This window comes from Physeter macrocephalus, chromosome 7, assembly GCF_002837175.3.
Source record: "Physeter macrocephalus isolate SW-GA chromosome 7, ASM283717v5, whole genome shotgun sequence".
In the NCBI taxonomy this organism is placed as follows: Eukaryota; Metazoa; Chordata; class Mammalia; order Artiodactyla; family Physeteridae; genus Physeter; species Physeter macrocephalus.
The window spans coordinates 131,986,804-132,001,366 of NC_041220.1; the positions used below are offsets into that span (position 1 = coordinate 131,986,804).

General features: G+C 45.3%; 1 protein-coding gene across 6 annotated transcripts in view; it reads left to right on the plus strand.

Moving 5' to 3' along the window:
* JADE1 (jade family PHD finger 1) overlaps positions 1–14,563 on the plus strand; it is a 57,426-nt gene continuing 42,863 nt past the window's right edge. For 2 of the 6 annotated variants that reach the window (XM_024119341.2, XM_055086220.1), the window contains exon 1: positions 1–86. Coding sequence is in view for 1 of the 6 variants with exons in the window: in XM_024119340.3 (XP_023975108.1) it covers positions 2,064–2,082 (19 nt within the window). In the remaining 5 variants the exon portion in view is untranslated. Of the gene's footprint in view, positions 87–418; positions 519–1,538; positions 1,632–1,997; positions 2,083–14,563 lie in introns of those variants that run through there. The other 4 variants (XM_007120956.4, XM_007120955.4, XM_007120958.4 and 1 more) reach the window with 4 other exon arrangements.

Genomic DNA, 14,563 nt, shown 5'->3' on the forward strand with positions numbered 1-14,563 from the left:
TCCGCCCGCCCGCCGCGGCCCGAACTCATGCGGCGCGGAGCGAGCGGCGAGGAGCCCAGCGCCGCGGCCGAAGCCCTCCGCAGCAGGTACGCGCGCGGGCCGCGGGGGGCGCGCGGGGAGGGCGCGCCGGGCGAGAGTCCGCGCGTGTCCGCGTGTGGGTCTGTGTGCGCGTCCCGATCCGGCGGCGGCGGCGGCGCGGCGGCGGCGGCGGCGGCGGCGGCGGCGGCTGCAGGACGAGCAGAGAGGCTCAGCCATATTTGATGGTTTTGTTGCTTTGCTTGGGAGTTCTCGGGAGTAATTTAATGCCGAAGGTCGCTGCCTAGTGGAAATAATATAGTACGTCATTAATATGGCGCCAAAAGATTGGGTTCTCGATATGTAGCGAGGAGGGAGGGCACGCAGCCGCCGAGTGCAGCGTTACTATCCCACCAGTAACTTGGGCATTGCCGGGGCGGGGGCCAGAGGAGGAGGAGGAGAGGATGATTTTTGGATCCTGAGAATTGATCTATGTTGGATCAGTAAGTTTTATTATTATTTTTCAATTTTGGGGAACTGAAGACTTAGAGCTTTTTCTTCTTTTGGGTTTGTGAAGAACATGCGGTTTTCAGGGGAATCATCAATTAAAACGCGTTCAGGAACAGAAGCCCAGTTTAGTTGGCTTCAGTTTATTAGAATTTTTAAAAAAGCCGAAGTGCATTAGGTTGCATGAAAGTGGAAAGCATAGTAGCAACTTGGTAGACAGATGGCAATGGCAGAACACAGGTCCGTGTACATATATGAATCCAGAGTGTGTGTGACCGTGGTGGTGATGGTGGTGGTGCGGGGGGAAGGGACGACGACCGTATTTGTCCAAACATAGGTGTGTGTGTTATAGGTACATCTTTGTAGGGTGGCCGCAGCCTTAGCTCTTGTCACCGCGTCACCACATGTCCAAAATATTCATTGCATCAATTCAAGGGCAGTGAGGGAGGGGTGGGGGGGGTGGAGGGACAGTTTAGCAATTAGATTCTTCCAAATTGGGTTTCCAATGATCAGACCTTTTACTTATAGCGAGACTGCCTGTGAAGTGTAAAACCCTTTATCGGTGAAATTAGGAAGGAGTTGGCACCGGTCGAGCAAACTACCGATTAACCATGAACTTAAAGCGGATTGCAACTTGCAACCTTTGGCACCATCTGCAAATTGTGGAGGTGGTATCGCTAGGTCTTCGCTGCCTGAAATGAACGTGCAGTGTGCACCCCGGGACTGCAAGTTGCAAAGCCCTTCAGTGCACGTGTCTTGTGCCTGCGAGTGTGTGTTTGTGAGTTGGGGGCTGTTGTTCGATAGCTAGCAGGCTTTCCGGGTTGTTGGAGCTGGCTTGCAAATGCGGGAGAGGGATGGAATGTGGAATGTTGACCGGGGAACCGAATCCTGTCGGAACGGTCCCATTTGCTGGAGAAATTCGATCCCTTCCACCTCCTTCCCGCTCCCCCCGCCCGCCTGCGGGCTGGAGGCGGGGCCGAGGACGCGGCTGCTGCTCAAAGTGGTGGAGCGCGGCGGCGGGAGGCAGGTGCACGGCACCCGCCAGTGGGGGTGCCTCAACTTCCGCGGGCGTTTAAATAGCAGCCTCTCTCCCCTCCCACCGGTAATAGGTGACCTGGCGGCCGAGGGCGGCGGGGGGAAGGGGACGGGGGATACCCGGGAGCGAGCCTCCGCGGCACGTGGGCAGGTGCTGGGTGGCCCTGGGGCCAACTTTTGTGGCCCGCCTTTGGCGCTGGAGGAGAGGTGGCTCCATGTGGAAATGGGGGCGGGCGGCGGCTGAGGCGCTGCTTTCTCGGCCGCGGCTGGAGCGTCACCTAACGGTCCCAGCAGAGCTGCCGGGCCCGGGGTGGGGGGCTTCGGGGGCGGGGACGCCCGGCCCACCGCGCCCGCGCCGCGGGAACCCCGCACAAAGCCCGAGGCGCGGGGGCGGCCACCGCGCTCCCGCCTGGGGAGCTGCCCGACGCCCGTCGCCGTCCGCGCGCTGATTCCGGCGGGCGGCCGCAGGCGTTTGTTTGTTGGTTCCGCGCCGCCTTCCTCGTCGGATGGCTTCCTGTGACAGAGGTGATACACAGTTTCCAGAACTGTCTGGGGGCGGGAGCGGGAGCCGGAGCCGGAGCCGAGCCCTCGCCGAGCTGCTCGCAGTCGCCGCTGCTCCCGCTCCCATCTCACAACCGTTTCTCGCCGGCGCGCCCGCCCCGGCCTGAAGGTGCCGCCCGGGAGGGACTCGGGGAGGGGGACGGCGCGGCCGTTTCCAGCGGCGCAAGTGGCTTCTACACGCGAGGGAGCGTTTGATTTGCAACTGGGGCCGAGCGGATTGGTGCAGCTGGCGGCGGCGGGGCGGGAGGAGCGGCGGCGGGGGGTGGCCACTTTCAAATGGAGAGGGCGGCGGCGGGGACGCCGCTGCGGAGGGAGCGGGGCTTGGTTGCGCCACGAGAAGGTGTCATCACTGCACCGGGGCTAATTCCGGCGGAGGTGCCGGGAGTTACTTTCCCCTCCTCCCGCGCTGTTGTTTCTGTCGCCTTGGGAGGAGGAGGAAAGAGAGAGAGAGAGAGGGAGGGGGCAGCGTCGCCGCGCGAAGCCGCGGCCTTGCGCACTCCCCGGCGGGCCGGGGAGCCGCGCGGTGCGTTCTCCGGTGCGGGGCGGCGGCCCAGTTCTCCCCTCCGCGGGATCCCCCTCCCCCTTCCTGGGGTCCTCAGCTTTCTCTCTGCGCAGCCCACCCGCACTCCCCCCCCCCGACACGGGTTCCGCATCCACGCGTCCTTCGCCCCGGGTGCTCCCTCCCCTGTCGTACACCCCCGCCCCGGCTTCCCCACCCTGGGCTCCTCCTCCCCGGCGCGCGGGGGCGGCCGTAGTCCCGGCACCCGGTGAATGCAGCGTGCAAACAAAAAAGCGGGCGATTTAAACGTGCCTTCGAAACCCGTTAGGAATGCGTCGTCACCCGGAGACCGTTTAAAAGCAGCTTGGGCTGGTTTTCTAGTAACGAGGAGGGAGGCGCCCACCTCGCTTCGGCGGCGGCGAGGGTCTGCCGCCCTCTGTTTACCACAGCCGAGGGGGAATTTAAATTTTCTTTTTGTAAAGTGATAGCTGCAGTTGAATGACTTCAGACGGCTACATTTTTAGGAAATTGCGAGAGAATCTGAAGTTTCCATTAATGGGAATGCTTAGGGGCTTCTTTCCCAAAGGTTTTTATTAGGGAACTATTTTTCCTTTTTAGAAAGCCCGCTGCGAGAGTCTAGCTCTCTAGTTACCTGTAGCTCGAGGCTAATATCTTTCGAAGTTAATGAACTAGTTTTAAGATCCAGAGAAATTATTTCCCTGAAAGCTGATTTAGGCAGTGATCCACCAATGCTTGGAGACTACTTTAGTATGTGGTATTTGACGAAATCACAGCTAATCAAGATTTAATCGCTTTTAGGTGGAGGAGGGAAGCGTTCGGTGTAACTGGACCGTACTTCCACAGACAACACTCTTGATACAGTAATGTGGTAGTAGAGTGGGCAACACACACTCGAGAGCTAACAGGTTGTTCTGTGTGTGACACTCTAGCAGATACCTGGAACTGAGAATTCTTAGTGTCCTTTTGTCCCAAAGGTTTCAGCCTCATCTAATGTCACTTTTAAATCAGATGACTTTCGGATTGCTTGGTTATTTTGCTTTCTTCCTTAAGTTTGTGTATTTTTATATGTGTATTTGATGACTGGCATTTTCAGCTACTTAAGTGTTACGCATCTCCTTTCCTCCTTACACCAGCCAGAGATAACGGCAGTAGAACTTGAACTTGATTCCATCTTAAGGTCACAGGCTGCTTTCCAAGAAGAAAAGTTGAGTGGGTTGTCACAGAGATTTTTAACTTTTGACAAAGGTAGATATATGTTCATTTAGAAAGAAAAAGATCACCGCCCCCCCGCCCAAGTTCCTCCTCCATCACTTGACAGGTTTTCAGCCTATAAATTAGTATTTTAGTTTTATATTCCTTACGGAGGTTGAAAGAGTAGCTATAAAGGGAAAATAGTGAGAAATGATGAATGTGCTGGAGAGACCAGGGAGAGAAACCTTTTTGGAGTTTAAGGAAATGTTGTATTTTAGAAATGAACAATTGCTTAGCCCAGACACTTTGGGGAGAAGGATTAACTAAAAACAGAAACAAAATGTGGAGGACTTGGTGAGAATACAAGCAGATCTCCATGTGTTTCACCTTCATAAATACTGATTTTTGACTTCAAGGAGCCCTTAGTGGCTTAAAGTATTATTACAGAAGTGGTGTTACGTGTACGTTGTTGAAAATTAGAGAAGCAAGTATAAAAACACATTCCTACCACCTAGAAATCGGCCTTGTATCGTTTTCCAGATAATTGTGTATGTGTATGTTTTAATCAGAATGAGTCATACTGTCTATACAGTTGTGTAAGGAGTTTTGGCTTTTTGGTTTCTTTTTTTTTTTTCCCCTGTTAGCTAGCTTGTCTCTTATTGGGAGATATTCACATTTCCTCACTCGGCCCCGAAATATAACACGGCAGCTTTGTCTAAAACACTGTCCAGTCAGAGATCATTTATTGCATCTGGTTATTTCCCATAAGTGGGTTTTAGTCTGTGTAGTAACTTTGACAGAACCTCTGGCTTTGAGGAGGCATGCCTTTGCAATTAATCATGACTGGATTGGAAAGAGCTGGAATTAAACTAGTATTTTATTGTAATTTGGAAGTCTTCAATTTGGAGATTATTTGTTTGAAAACTAAAGACCTTTGCGTGATGTTGTTATCCACAGACTTGCTGGAAAAAGAATTATCACCTGTTTGTGTTCCAGTACTGAGGTGGTTAGAACAGCAAACATCAAGACATCAGGCACTGACCAAACGCTTTATCTTTAGGGTTTGTCAGGAGTGAGGAGGAGGCAAATGAATGTCACGGTTCTCTTTGCTTCCTTCCTTGCTGTTAGGGAAGCTCTTTCCTCATTTAGTGATGCGGGGCATCTGTTACACTTAATGGTCTGTCAGGATTTGCATTATAAACCCAGTTTTCCCACATGGTTAATAACAGTAAGACATCCTCTGGAGGAAAATATGACATCTTAGCCAATATCTTGCTTTTTATTTAGATTGGCATGAAAAATTGTTCAAACAGTGGGAGTTACACCAGTTAAATTTTTTCCTCCCCTCCTTGTCCAAGCCTGTGATAGCTAGAACTGTCACCATGTTTAACAATACCTTAAAAAGAGAATTTTTTTTTTTTCAAATGAAGGCTGGCTTTGTTTGGAATTGTTAGTTTCTTAGGTGGTATCAGAAGCCTGGTAGGAACCTTGATTGGGAAAGTTTTAGTTCCTGAGACAGTAAGTTGTTTCCTTGAATGTTTTAGTGTTTAGTCTATTTTGTGTCTTTTCAAGACTTGGCAGCACTTTATTTGGTTTTGAATTAAAATTTGGACAATTAATATGTTTATTATTTGTATATAATATTTCAAAAAGTTGAGACTTAATTGAAAGAGAGTCTTGCCATTTGCCTGGTGTACTTATACAAAAATATTGTTCTGTGATTGTGAGGGGTATATATTTTGACGTTTCCACAGTTGGTGGGCTCTGATGGAATAAGTTAACTCTGCATTGCTAATAAATGGAAGAGTGGCCCTGGAGGGCCTTTTTACCTGTGAGTGGAAGTGGCATCTTGTCTTTAAGTTTAGCTAGGGTTAACTGTCATGGAACAGAGAGAAAATCTAGTCTGAGGATATTATTGATCCTGACTCCTGGCCATGTTATTGTGGCCTGGCCTTATCTAGCCTAGACCTTGAATGATTATTAAGGATGTCTTCCTCACCTGAAAGCAACAAAAATAGATTGCCAGAAATGGAAGGGAAGGCCTAGTCTCTGGGGAAGAGACTGGGTATTTCCATTTTTGAGTCCTTTATTAACTCTAGAGCAGTGGTATATTATGTGCGCCTAACAAATGTTCAAGGACCAAGCTTTTGATGAATATTCTAAAACAAGTCAGATATTAACTTTGCTTTTCGTTCATCAGGTAGAGTTAAGACATAATAAGGTGACTGAGGACAGTTGAAGTAAGTTCATTTTTAAAACTTCAGGTTCTTTTGGGCTTATTTGCTGAAGGAATTAATCCACAGTTTTCTCTTGGTTTGAAAGCTCTTCCAATTGACAATAATATATAGTTTTTAATATTGAGCATTTAATGTTTGCACAGGAGATTTTAATCTGAAAATTCATGACAGCTGCTAAGACAGTTTCTAAGCAGTTAAGTGAAGGTTTCATGGCTGAGGGTCCAAACTGAAGAATAAAAGAGCATTTTTTTTTTTCTTTTACTCCTTACTCCAGGGTAAGCAGCAAGAATTGGCAAGGTTAACAAGTTGCTGGAGTTTGAGCTACCTGGTTTGCATTTGTTTAGCACAAAGTACACTTAACATGATTTAAGGTTTTTCTTAATGACTCATGGTCAGTTTTTTAAGCATCAGTTATTTCGGTGTTGAAATAAAATGATGCACTTAAAGATGTGTAGGCTGAGTTCTGGTGGCTTGTAACTTTTTTAAGGTCAAGGACACTTGAGATCCAAAACCTGTGGAATCTCTCCCACAGAAAAAGCGAGTTGCACCGAAATTTGCGTGTCATTTCAGGGTTTGGATGAATACCTTGAAGTGCATCCTGGGATTTCAGTTTAGCATGTAAATTCTGGTGACTTCTTTTTATGATTTCTCTCTGATCCTTTTACATCCCTGTTAACCATGTACTGTAGTTAAAATGCCTGTCTGGAACAGTCATTTTTCTGCTTATTGGTCACTGGCTTGAAAATCAGATAAGCGTGTTAGAAGTTTTTATAACTTAGTGTACACTGGCCCCAAGTAGGAGCCTCAGGGGTTTTCCTTGGAGAAAAATTCATGGGTTTCTTGGCCTTTATTTAAGTTGTTTAGAGCACCAGCCCCCTGCCCCTCCCTCTCACCCCCTTACTGGCAGTCTGTTGATTTATAGCAGGGATCAGTAAACTTTTTTAGTAAAGGGCCAGATAGCAAATATTTTAGGCTCTGCGGGCCTGACGGTCTCTATTACAGTTGTTCAATTCTGCCATTGTTGCGAAAGCAATCGGTGGACAAGAGGTGAATGAACGTGGCTGTCTCCCAATAAAACTTTATTTACAGACAGTGAAGTTTGAATTTGGTATAATTTTCAGGTGTTCTGAAATGTTCTTTTGATGCCCTCTCCCAAACCATTTAAATATGTAAAAACCGTTCTTAGCTCAGGGGCTGGACAAAAACAGGCTATGGACCCCTGATTTATAGTGATGCAGCCGTACTATACTATATGTACTTATAGTATATACCTGTAGTATAGTATAGTGATAACAGCATCACCTAGTCACCAGACTGTTTCTGCTGGGGCTGAATTCCCTTTCTGATAGAAATCTGAAATAGCAAGTTGAAATCAGAAGTTTGTTTGATAAATAGGGAGGGAGTTGGCTAGTCTGAGGGCTGTGGCTCTTAACTCTTTGATTCCTAGATCCCCTTTGAGGATAGGATGTGTAATACAGGACCCTGTGTACTAGAAAAGCACAGCTAGGGAGTCAACCCTCTCCAAGGGGACCAGGCCAAGAAGGGGGTATACATTATAACCTGGGGATATGCATTATAACCTGGGAATATATCCAGAGGGAGATACATCCAGAGGAAGATAACCTCTCTCTAAGTAGGGTGTACGTGTCACCAATCAGAAGTTAATGCCAGCTGCTCAGAGGACTCATACCCCTGTGAGAGTGTCCAGGGAACTCCTAGCCCACTCTCTTTCCAGCTCTACCTTTTGTATGCTCCACCAGGCAAAATGGCATTTGCAACCATATTCACATCAGCTTCCAGGAAACCGTGTTTTCAAGTTCCAAGTTAACAGACTGTTACTTACTGAGTACATTTTAGTTGTCGCTCCCTGGTAACATGTAGTCCACGGCCTTAATCTTTGAGATGACCTCTTTCTAAATCACAGGAGGTGTCCAGGCGCGGGAAGCCTGTGGTGCGGGCACAGGGGGGAGGGTGGATGGCCCAGGAGGGCCGCGCGTCTTGGGGACTGGTCTTTGGTTCAGCCCCTGGCTTTGCCCTACGCCTGCCTATCTGTATGTGCTTGCTAATGCTGCCTAACCTCGCCAGAATTTATTGTATGTACTTGTCTTTTCAAAGTCGGGAAAGGTAAATTATCTCCAAAATGTTTTCTAGTGCCGCAATTATGATTTTATGGGTTTCTTTGGGGAGGGTTTCCTGTAGACACAATCCATGAAAAGGGCGAGACTCTTCAGCTTTCACCTCAGAGAATACTTTCCAGACCTTGTTGCTAGGCTTTGAGACTGTCTTATGTTTCCATGACCATAATAACAAAACTTGTACAATTGTGATGAAATGTTTGTTTTCAAATGTAATTCAGATGATGTGTAAATGCAGTTTTTGTTAAGTGTGCCATCTAGGTCTTCTAATGTACAACACTGGGAGTCTGAATTTTTTTTTAAACAGTACTTTAAAAATTTTTGGTGACTTAACATTGTTAGTGGTAACTGATAGTTTCTGACAACCGGCTATAATCAGGGAACAAAGTTCCTCAAAACAGCTGCATTTCAATCTGTGCACAGTGTAATTGTCATTAACTGGTTGAGTCTGGTTTCTGCAGAAGCTGCTTTGTATATCCTGTATAAGAACATCTGGTTTGAGCATTTAAAAATCTTTTAAAATTACCCTTTATCACTTGGCATTTATTGGCTTATTCTTCCAAGGGTAGAATAAGGGGTTGTAGACTCCTTTCCATCCTTATCCTTACCTTGGTTCATTCAGAACTATCTCCTGCTAGCTAAGTTACACTTAGTTTTTTCTAAAGTGTTATTCTTCAATGAAGTTTTAGAGTTTGATCTGAAGATGTGGTTGTGTATGTGTTATAAATTAGAATTTGGTTCAGAGATCCCAAGAATATACTCTGAAGAGATTGGTCTTACCTTAGTTTTCCCTGGTAAATTGTCAAAAGAAAAGTGTGAAAAGAGGACCTATAGGGCAAATAGGCTTTGTTTTTTCATATGAATTCTTACTAATAGCAATGTGTTAAGGAGGATTCTGAAGTCACGCCTGGGCTTGCGGGGGAGGGGGGTGGGGAGAATGACCTAATTTATTAACCATGCCTGCAATGGGTAGAGGAAATGGTGTGTGTGGTAACCATCTCTGGAATGTAGCTTTTTTTTTTTTTTTAACTTTTTTTTTTCCGAAATAGCACTGCTCTTAAAGTGAATAGGAAGTTGAGTATTATTCTTTAAAGGTAGTTTAAACCCTAGTTTTCCTGTCTGCCTTAGTTTTTCTGATTGCATATGTTTTTAGAGACCTGCTACTGGCACTGGATATTCTTATGTTTTGAAACCTTTACTTTTGAAGTAAATAATGAATGAGTGATAGTAGCATTTTACAGCATTATCCTGTTACCTTTTCTATTTTTTCCTCCTGTGCTATTTTATCAGGTATTTTGAAACAAGACAAGCCTCTGATACCCCATCTCAGGAAGGAGGTGGAATATATATATAGTTTATGGATGGCTGCTCATTTTAGGCTGGTGCCTGCCAGGGGCCAAGAAGTTGTGTTCCCAGGGTCTTCTATAATGTGAGGAGCAGGGAAGAAAGGTTTTGGATTTTAAATCTTTACTATTATGAATAGCGTAGTACAGGATCATGGTAAAAAATTACCAACGTGTAAAAGGTCATAAAGGGGGGTAAAAGTTCCCAGCCTGTTCTATCTGGAACACTTCAGTCCCATTTCTCAGAGATAAACACCGTTAACCTTAATGTTCTTCCAGAAATTGTCCCTGAGTATGCAAGCATTTGGTGTATATATTCTCTTCTCTCCTCTTTTATATGTAAATGGGCTGATATTTCATTCCCCCCCCCCCAAAGTTTGCTGGTGTTTCTTTCTTGATATGACTTTGGTATCTTCCATATCTGAGCATATAGATCTAACAGAAAGGAATTTTGGGTAGATGGAAATAGGGATAGAAGCTCAGGATTGGAGGCTAAGGTGCTTGATTGCTTTTATTGTTTGGGGTGAATTCATTTACTCTCATGTAAAGGGAGGTTAACAAAGATACATTACAAATACCAGTGATTGGAATGTTTTGTCATAACTGCTCTTTCGGTGCTGACTCTAATTGAGTCATCAATTACAGAGACCTGGGAAGGGTTTAATAGATTGTTTTAGGGCTCATAAGCAGAGATTGGATTATTTATAAATTGCCAAATGGGAGCTGCCTGATTCATTAAGAACCACTCTTACTTATAAATTCCTTAAAATCTTGAAAAATTGTTTAACTTTTAAAGTCTGAGTTTAAAAATAATTTATGAAGAATTTATGGTGAGCTAATGTGTTGTAGCACTTGGACTTTATTAGTAACATTCATAGGAGTAAATATCGCAGTTACGATTATCTGGTCAGTTCTTACAATCTTTTCTTTTGGTAGAGGTGGTGGTTTATTGCTAATATAAACTCTTTTCAGCTGAATATTTTCAAGTATGATGTCTTTGCAAAGGCTCTATAATATCTTAGGCAGCATTTTTTTTTTCTTTTTTATAAATTTGTTTATTTTTTGGCTGCATTGGGTCTTTGTTGCTGCGCGCGGGCTTTCTCTAGTTGTGGCGAGCGGGGGCTACTCTTCGTTGCGGTGCGCGGGCTTCTCATGGCGGTGACTTCTCTTGTTGCAGAGCACGGGCTCTAGGTGCACAGGCTCCAGTAGTTGTGGCTTGAGAGCTCAGTAGTTGTGGCTCGTGGGCTCTAGAGCACAGGCTCAGTAGTTGTGGCGCACGGGCTTAGTTGCTCTGTGGCAGGTGGGATCTTCCCGGACCAGGGCTCGAACCCGTGTCCCCTGCATTGGCGGGTGGCTTCTTCACCACTGCGCCACCAGGGAAGCCCCTTTAAACACGTTTTGATGTACGACATTATAAAGGACACATTTTTAAAAGTTCCATTTTTCTGGGTTGAAATATTTAGACAAGGTTAAAACTTTAACATTTAATATCTAAGCAGTTTGTCAGTTAAATCAAATCTGTGACTATCTTTTTGACCAGATATAATAACCCTTTGGTTAAAGTGAGAAATCTGGGTTTGAGTTACAGTCACACTAGTATTTTTACGCTCTGAGCATATGAATTAGTGTTGTCAATTTGAAAACTTACTATCTAGGCGATTAATGTTTGCTTTAAAAACTGAGGTAAGAAACCAGCTGGATTTCCTTCACATTGGTTTAGGGATAGGAGATTACTGTGAAGTATAGGTCATTATTATATTTGGGTATTTTGTTACCTTGGGTACTGTATACTTCATAGAAGACAAAAAGAAAGAAGACATATTAAGGAAATGTAAATCATTTTTTATAGGGGAGGTAATAGTCTATGACCAATAACTTAGCAATAAAATTATCAGTTGCATAGTGTTTAGAAATAATATTTGAATTGTGTGAACTTAGCAAACAGAACTAGCTCATTATAAAATACCTTTATCTTTATGTAAGACTACTTGGTGTCTGAATGAAAATACATTTTTTAACGTACATTTTTATAATATACATTTTCTAAATACATTTTAAAATATAGTACATTTAAGTATTAGGTCATTAACTTTGACAGAGAATGGAAAGGCACCTATAAATTTGAAAATAAAGTAGTGGAACTTACTCCAGTGAAAGGTCATTTAGATATTAAAGTGAAGCTTTTTTTTTTTTTTTTTTTTGCGGTACGCGGGCCTCTCAGTGTTGTGGCCTCTCCCGTTGCGGAGCACAGGCTCCGGACGCGCAGGCTCGGCGGGGAGCACAGGCTCCGGACGCGCAGGCTCAGCGGCCGTGGCCCATGGGCCCAGCCGCTCCGCGGCATTTGGGATCTTCCCGGACCTGGGCACGAACCCGTGTTCCCTGCATCGGTAGGCGGACCCTCAATCACTGCGCCACCAGGGAAGCCCAAAGTGAAGCATTTTAAATTCCATAAAGCTGAGTGAGCATAGGATACAGTTTATGTACAGTAACTCAGTCATTCATCCTATAGGTTATTTTAACACATAGCTAATCCACTACAATGCATTAGGTAATACATAGAGAAGTAGTATGTAGAGGTCTTTAATTGAACTTTAATTGAATTGAAGTTCTAGAACTTCTTGAGAGTGAAATAAATAAGAAAACTGGACAAAATTGATACTTTGAAGGAAAAAAACAGCCTTTCTGCATATAAACCATAAGATAATTAAAACCACTAGGGTGTAGTCCTTATGGTAGCTGTAGAGTTTATGGCCTGATAAATGGTCCCTGTTCCACCACAGAGAGTAATTCTAGTGACTGGACAGTTTGTTTTCCTCAAATCTGTCTTCTTCCCAGGAGTAGCATTGAACAAACATCCTCAGATTCTTAATCATCTTATTCTTTTGTAAACGCTCTTCTCTCTTTGTCCTCCTGGTCATTTCCCATTCTTTCTTAGCTGGAGTCGCACGCCAGTCATGCCTCCCTGGCACCACACCCAGGTCACTGAACTTGCTCCCTTACAAATGCCTGAACCATTTGGGGAGGGGTTCCTTCAGCTAATGGCTGCTCTTAACTTAGTGCCTGCTGATTTTCCCCCCTAATTTCAGTCTGAGGAAACTTAAATTGGAAGGTTCTGCGGTACCTTGCCATCACATACACATCCCGTGTCCCACTATGATCCGTGAGTCCTCTAACCTTTATAGTAGTTACCACACGGAGGCTGCTTATCTAGTTATTTGCTTACTGTATTTCCCTGTGGGCCATTCTGTATCTTGTTCACCATATTTTTGGCATCTTACTTGATACAATTTTAATTGAATTAATATATTAGCTAATCCACTACATTTTAACCCCTGTGACAGAAGAGGCTGCAGGAGAGTGATCTGCATGTAGGTTGTTACCTGTGCTTCCTGAGGAGGTGGTGCCCTGAGCAGCTACCACTTGTGCCTGGTTGTCTTGGCACGTCCCTCCGTGCTGCCAAAGGATTGTCACTTGACTGATCCAGCCAGGGTCTTTGGCCAGTGACTTCCCCTTACTTGGCCTTTCCAGGCAATGTTCTGATTATAATCAGGCTTCCTAGGTAATCTTTCGCTCTTTGGGCAAAGTCCCAAATACCCAATAATTAGTGTTTTGTCTGCCTAGCTGTTATGCTTCTCATGGCAAATGGACACTCCAGGCTCCTGTAAATTGCATCACTTCGAGCCAGTTTTGGTGAAATCAGACAGGATGTCAGGACAAGCCCTGATGAGGACTGGACCCAGAGTTCTGGGGGTATCTGTTGTAGCTGCCCTTGGAAGTCTTATTTTGCTCAGACCTCTCTCTGTGATGTCTTTATTTCACATTTAATGCGAGAGAATCTCTTTTCTGGAACTTACTATAACCTTTTAGAGACACGTATATAGAACATTTAAGTGATAATGCAAGGCAGGAGTTGATTGGCTGTTAAAGAAAATAGTACATTAAAAAGTAGGGTGGGGCTTCCCTGGTGGCGCAGTGGTTGCGCGTCCGCCTGCCGATGCAGGGAAACCGGGTTCGCGTCCCGGTCTGGGAGGATCCCACGTGCCGCGGAGCGGCTGGGCCCGTGAGCCGTGGCCGCTGAGCCTGTGCGTCCGGAGCCTGTGCTCCGCAAGGGGAGAGGCCGCGGCAGAGGGAGGTCCGCATACCACAAAAAAAAAAAAAAAAAAAAAAAAAAAAAAGAGATACCACAGGGAAGTTCAAGGTAAGTTTATAAAACCTTCAGTGGGAAAGCAAGAAGCTGAGATTCCATTTGCCATTCCCAAAAGTAACCTTGGGTAAACGATTTATCGTCTCTGCCTTGGATTATCCTTATTGTCTCTTATTACATAATTTCTAGTTTTTGTAATGTCTACGGCAGAGGGAGGCCCGCATACCACAAAAAAAAAAAAAAAAAAAAAAAAAAAAAGTAGGGTGGAAAAGTTCTAAAAGAAGGAAAAATGTGAAATGAGTGGTATAGAACGTAAATGCTTTTAATTGGAATGGTTGACAGGGTACTTAGTGACTTTGAGCTGAGCCCTGGAGAAGAGGTGGGATTGGGATGGGTGGGTGGGGAGGAAAGGGCCAGAGGACCACCATCAGCAGAGACTGAGGATGGAAAGAAGAGGTGTTTTCAAGGATAGACGCCAGGCAAACTGGTTACAGGGGCTTGTTAGGAGAGATGTTTGGGTAGAGCAGGCAGGGGCCAGGTGGTGGAAAACCTCTGAGTTTCTGGCTGGACCCATTTGCAGTATGGAACGGAGGGAGAGTTTGGCACAGGGAACAGCTTGATGAGGTCACCTCGTAGGATGGTTTAATTTGTTGTAACAATTGGAAGGGGTAAAAAATTGTGGGCATGGAGAATGGAAGGGTGGTGCCTAAAGTAATCTTGGGTATAGGTGGCTGAAGACCTGGCGGGGCAGTAGGGGACTGGAAAGGGTCATACGTTACGAAATGACAAGCCTTGGCAATTGAACAGAAAGGTAAGAAGGGATGTATATTAGTAAATAAATGAGCAAAGAGCAAGATTCTGAGTGGGAATTTGCT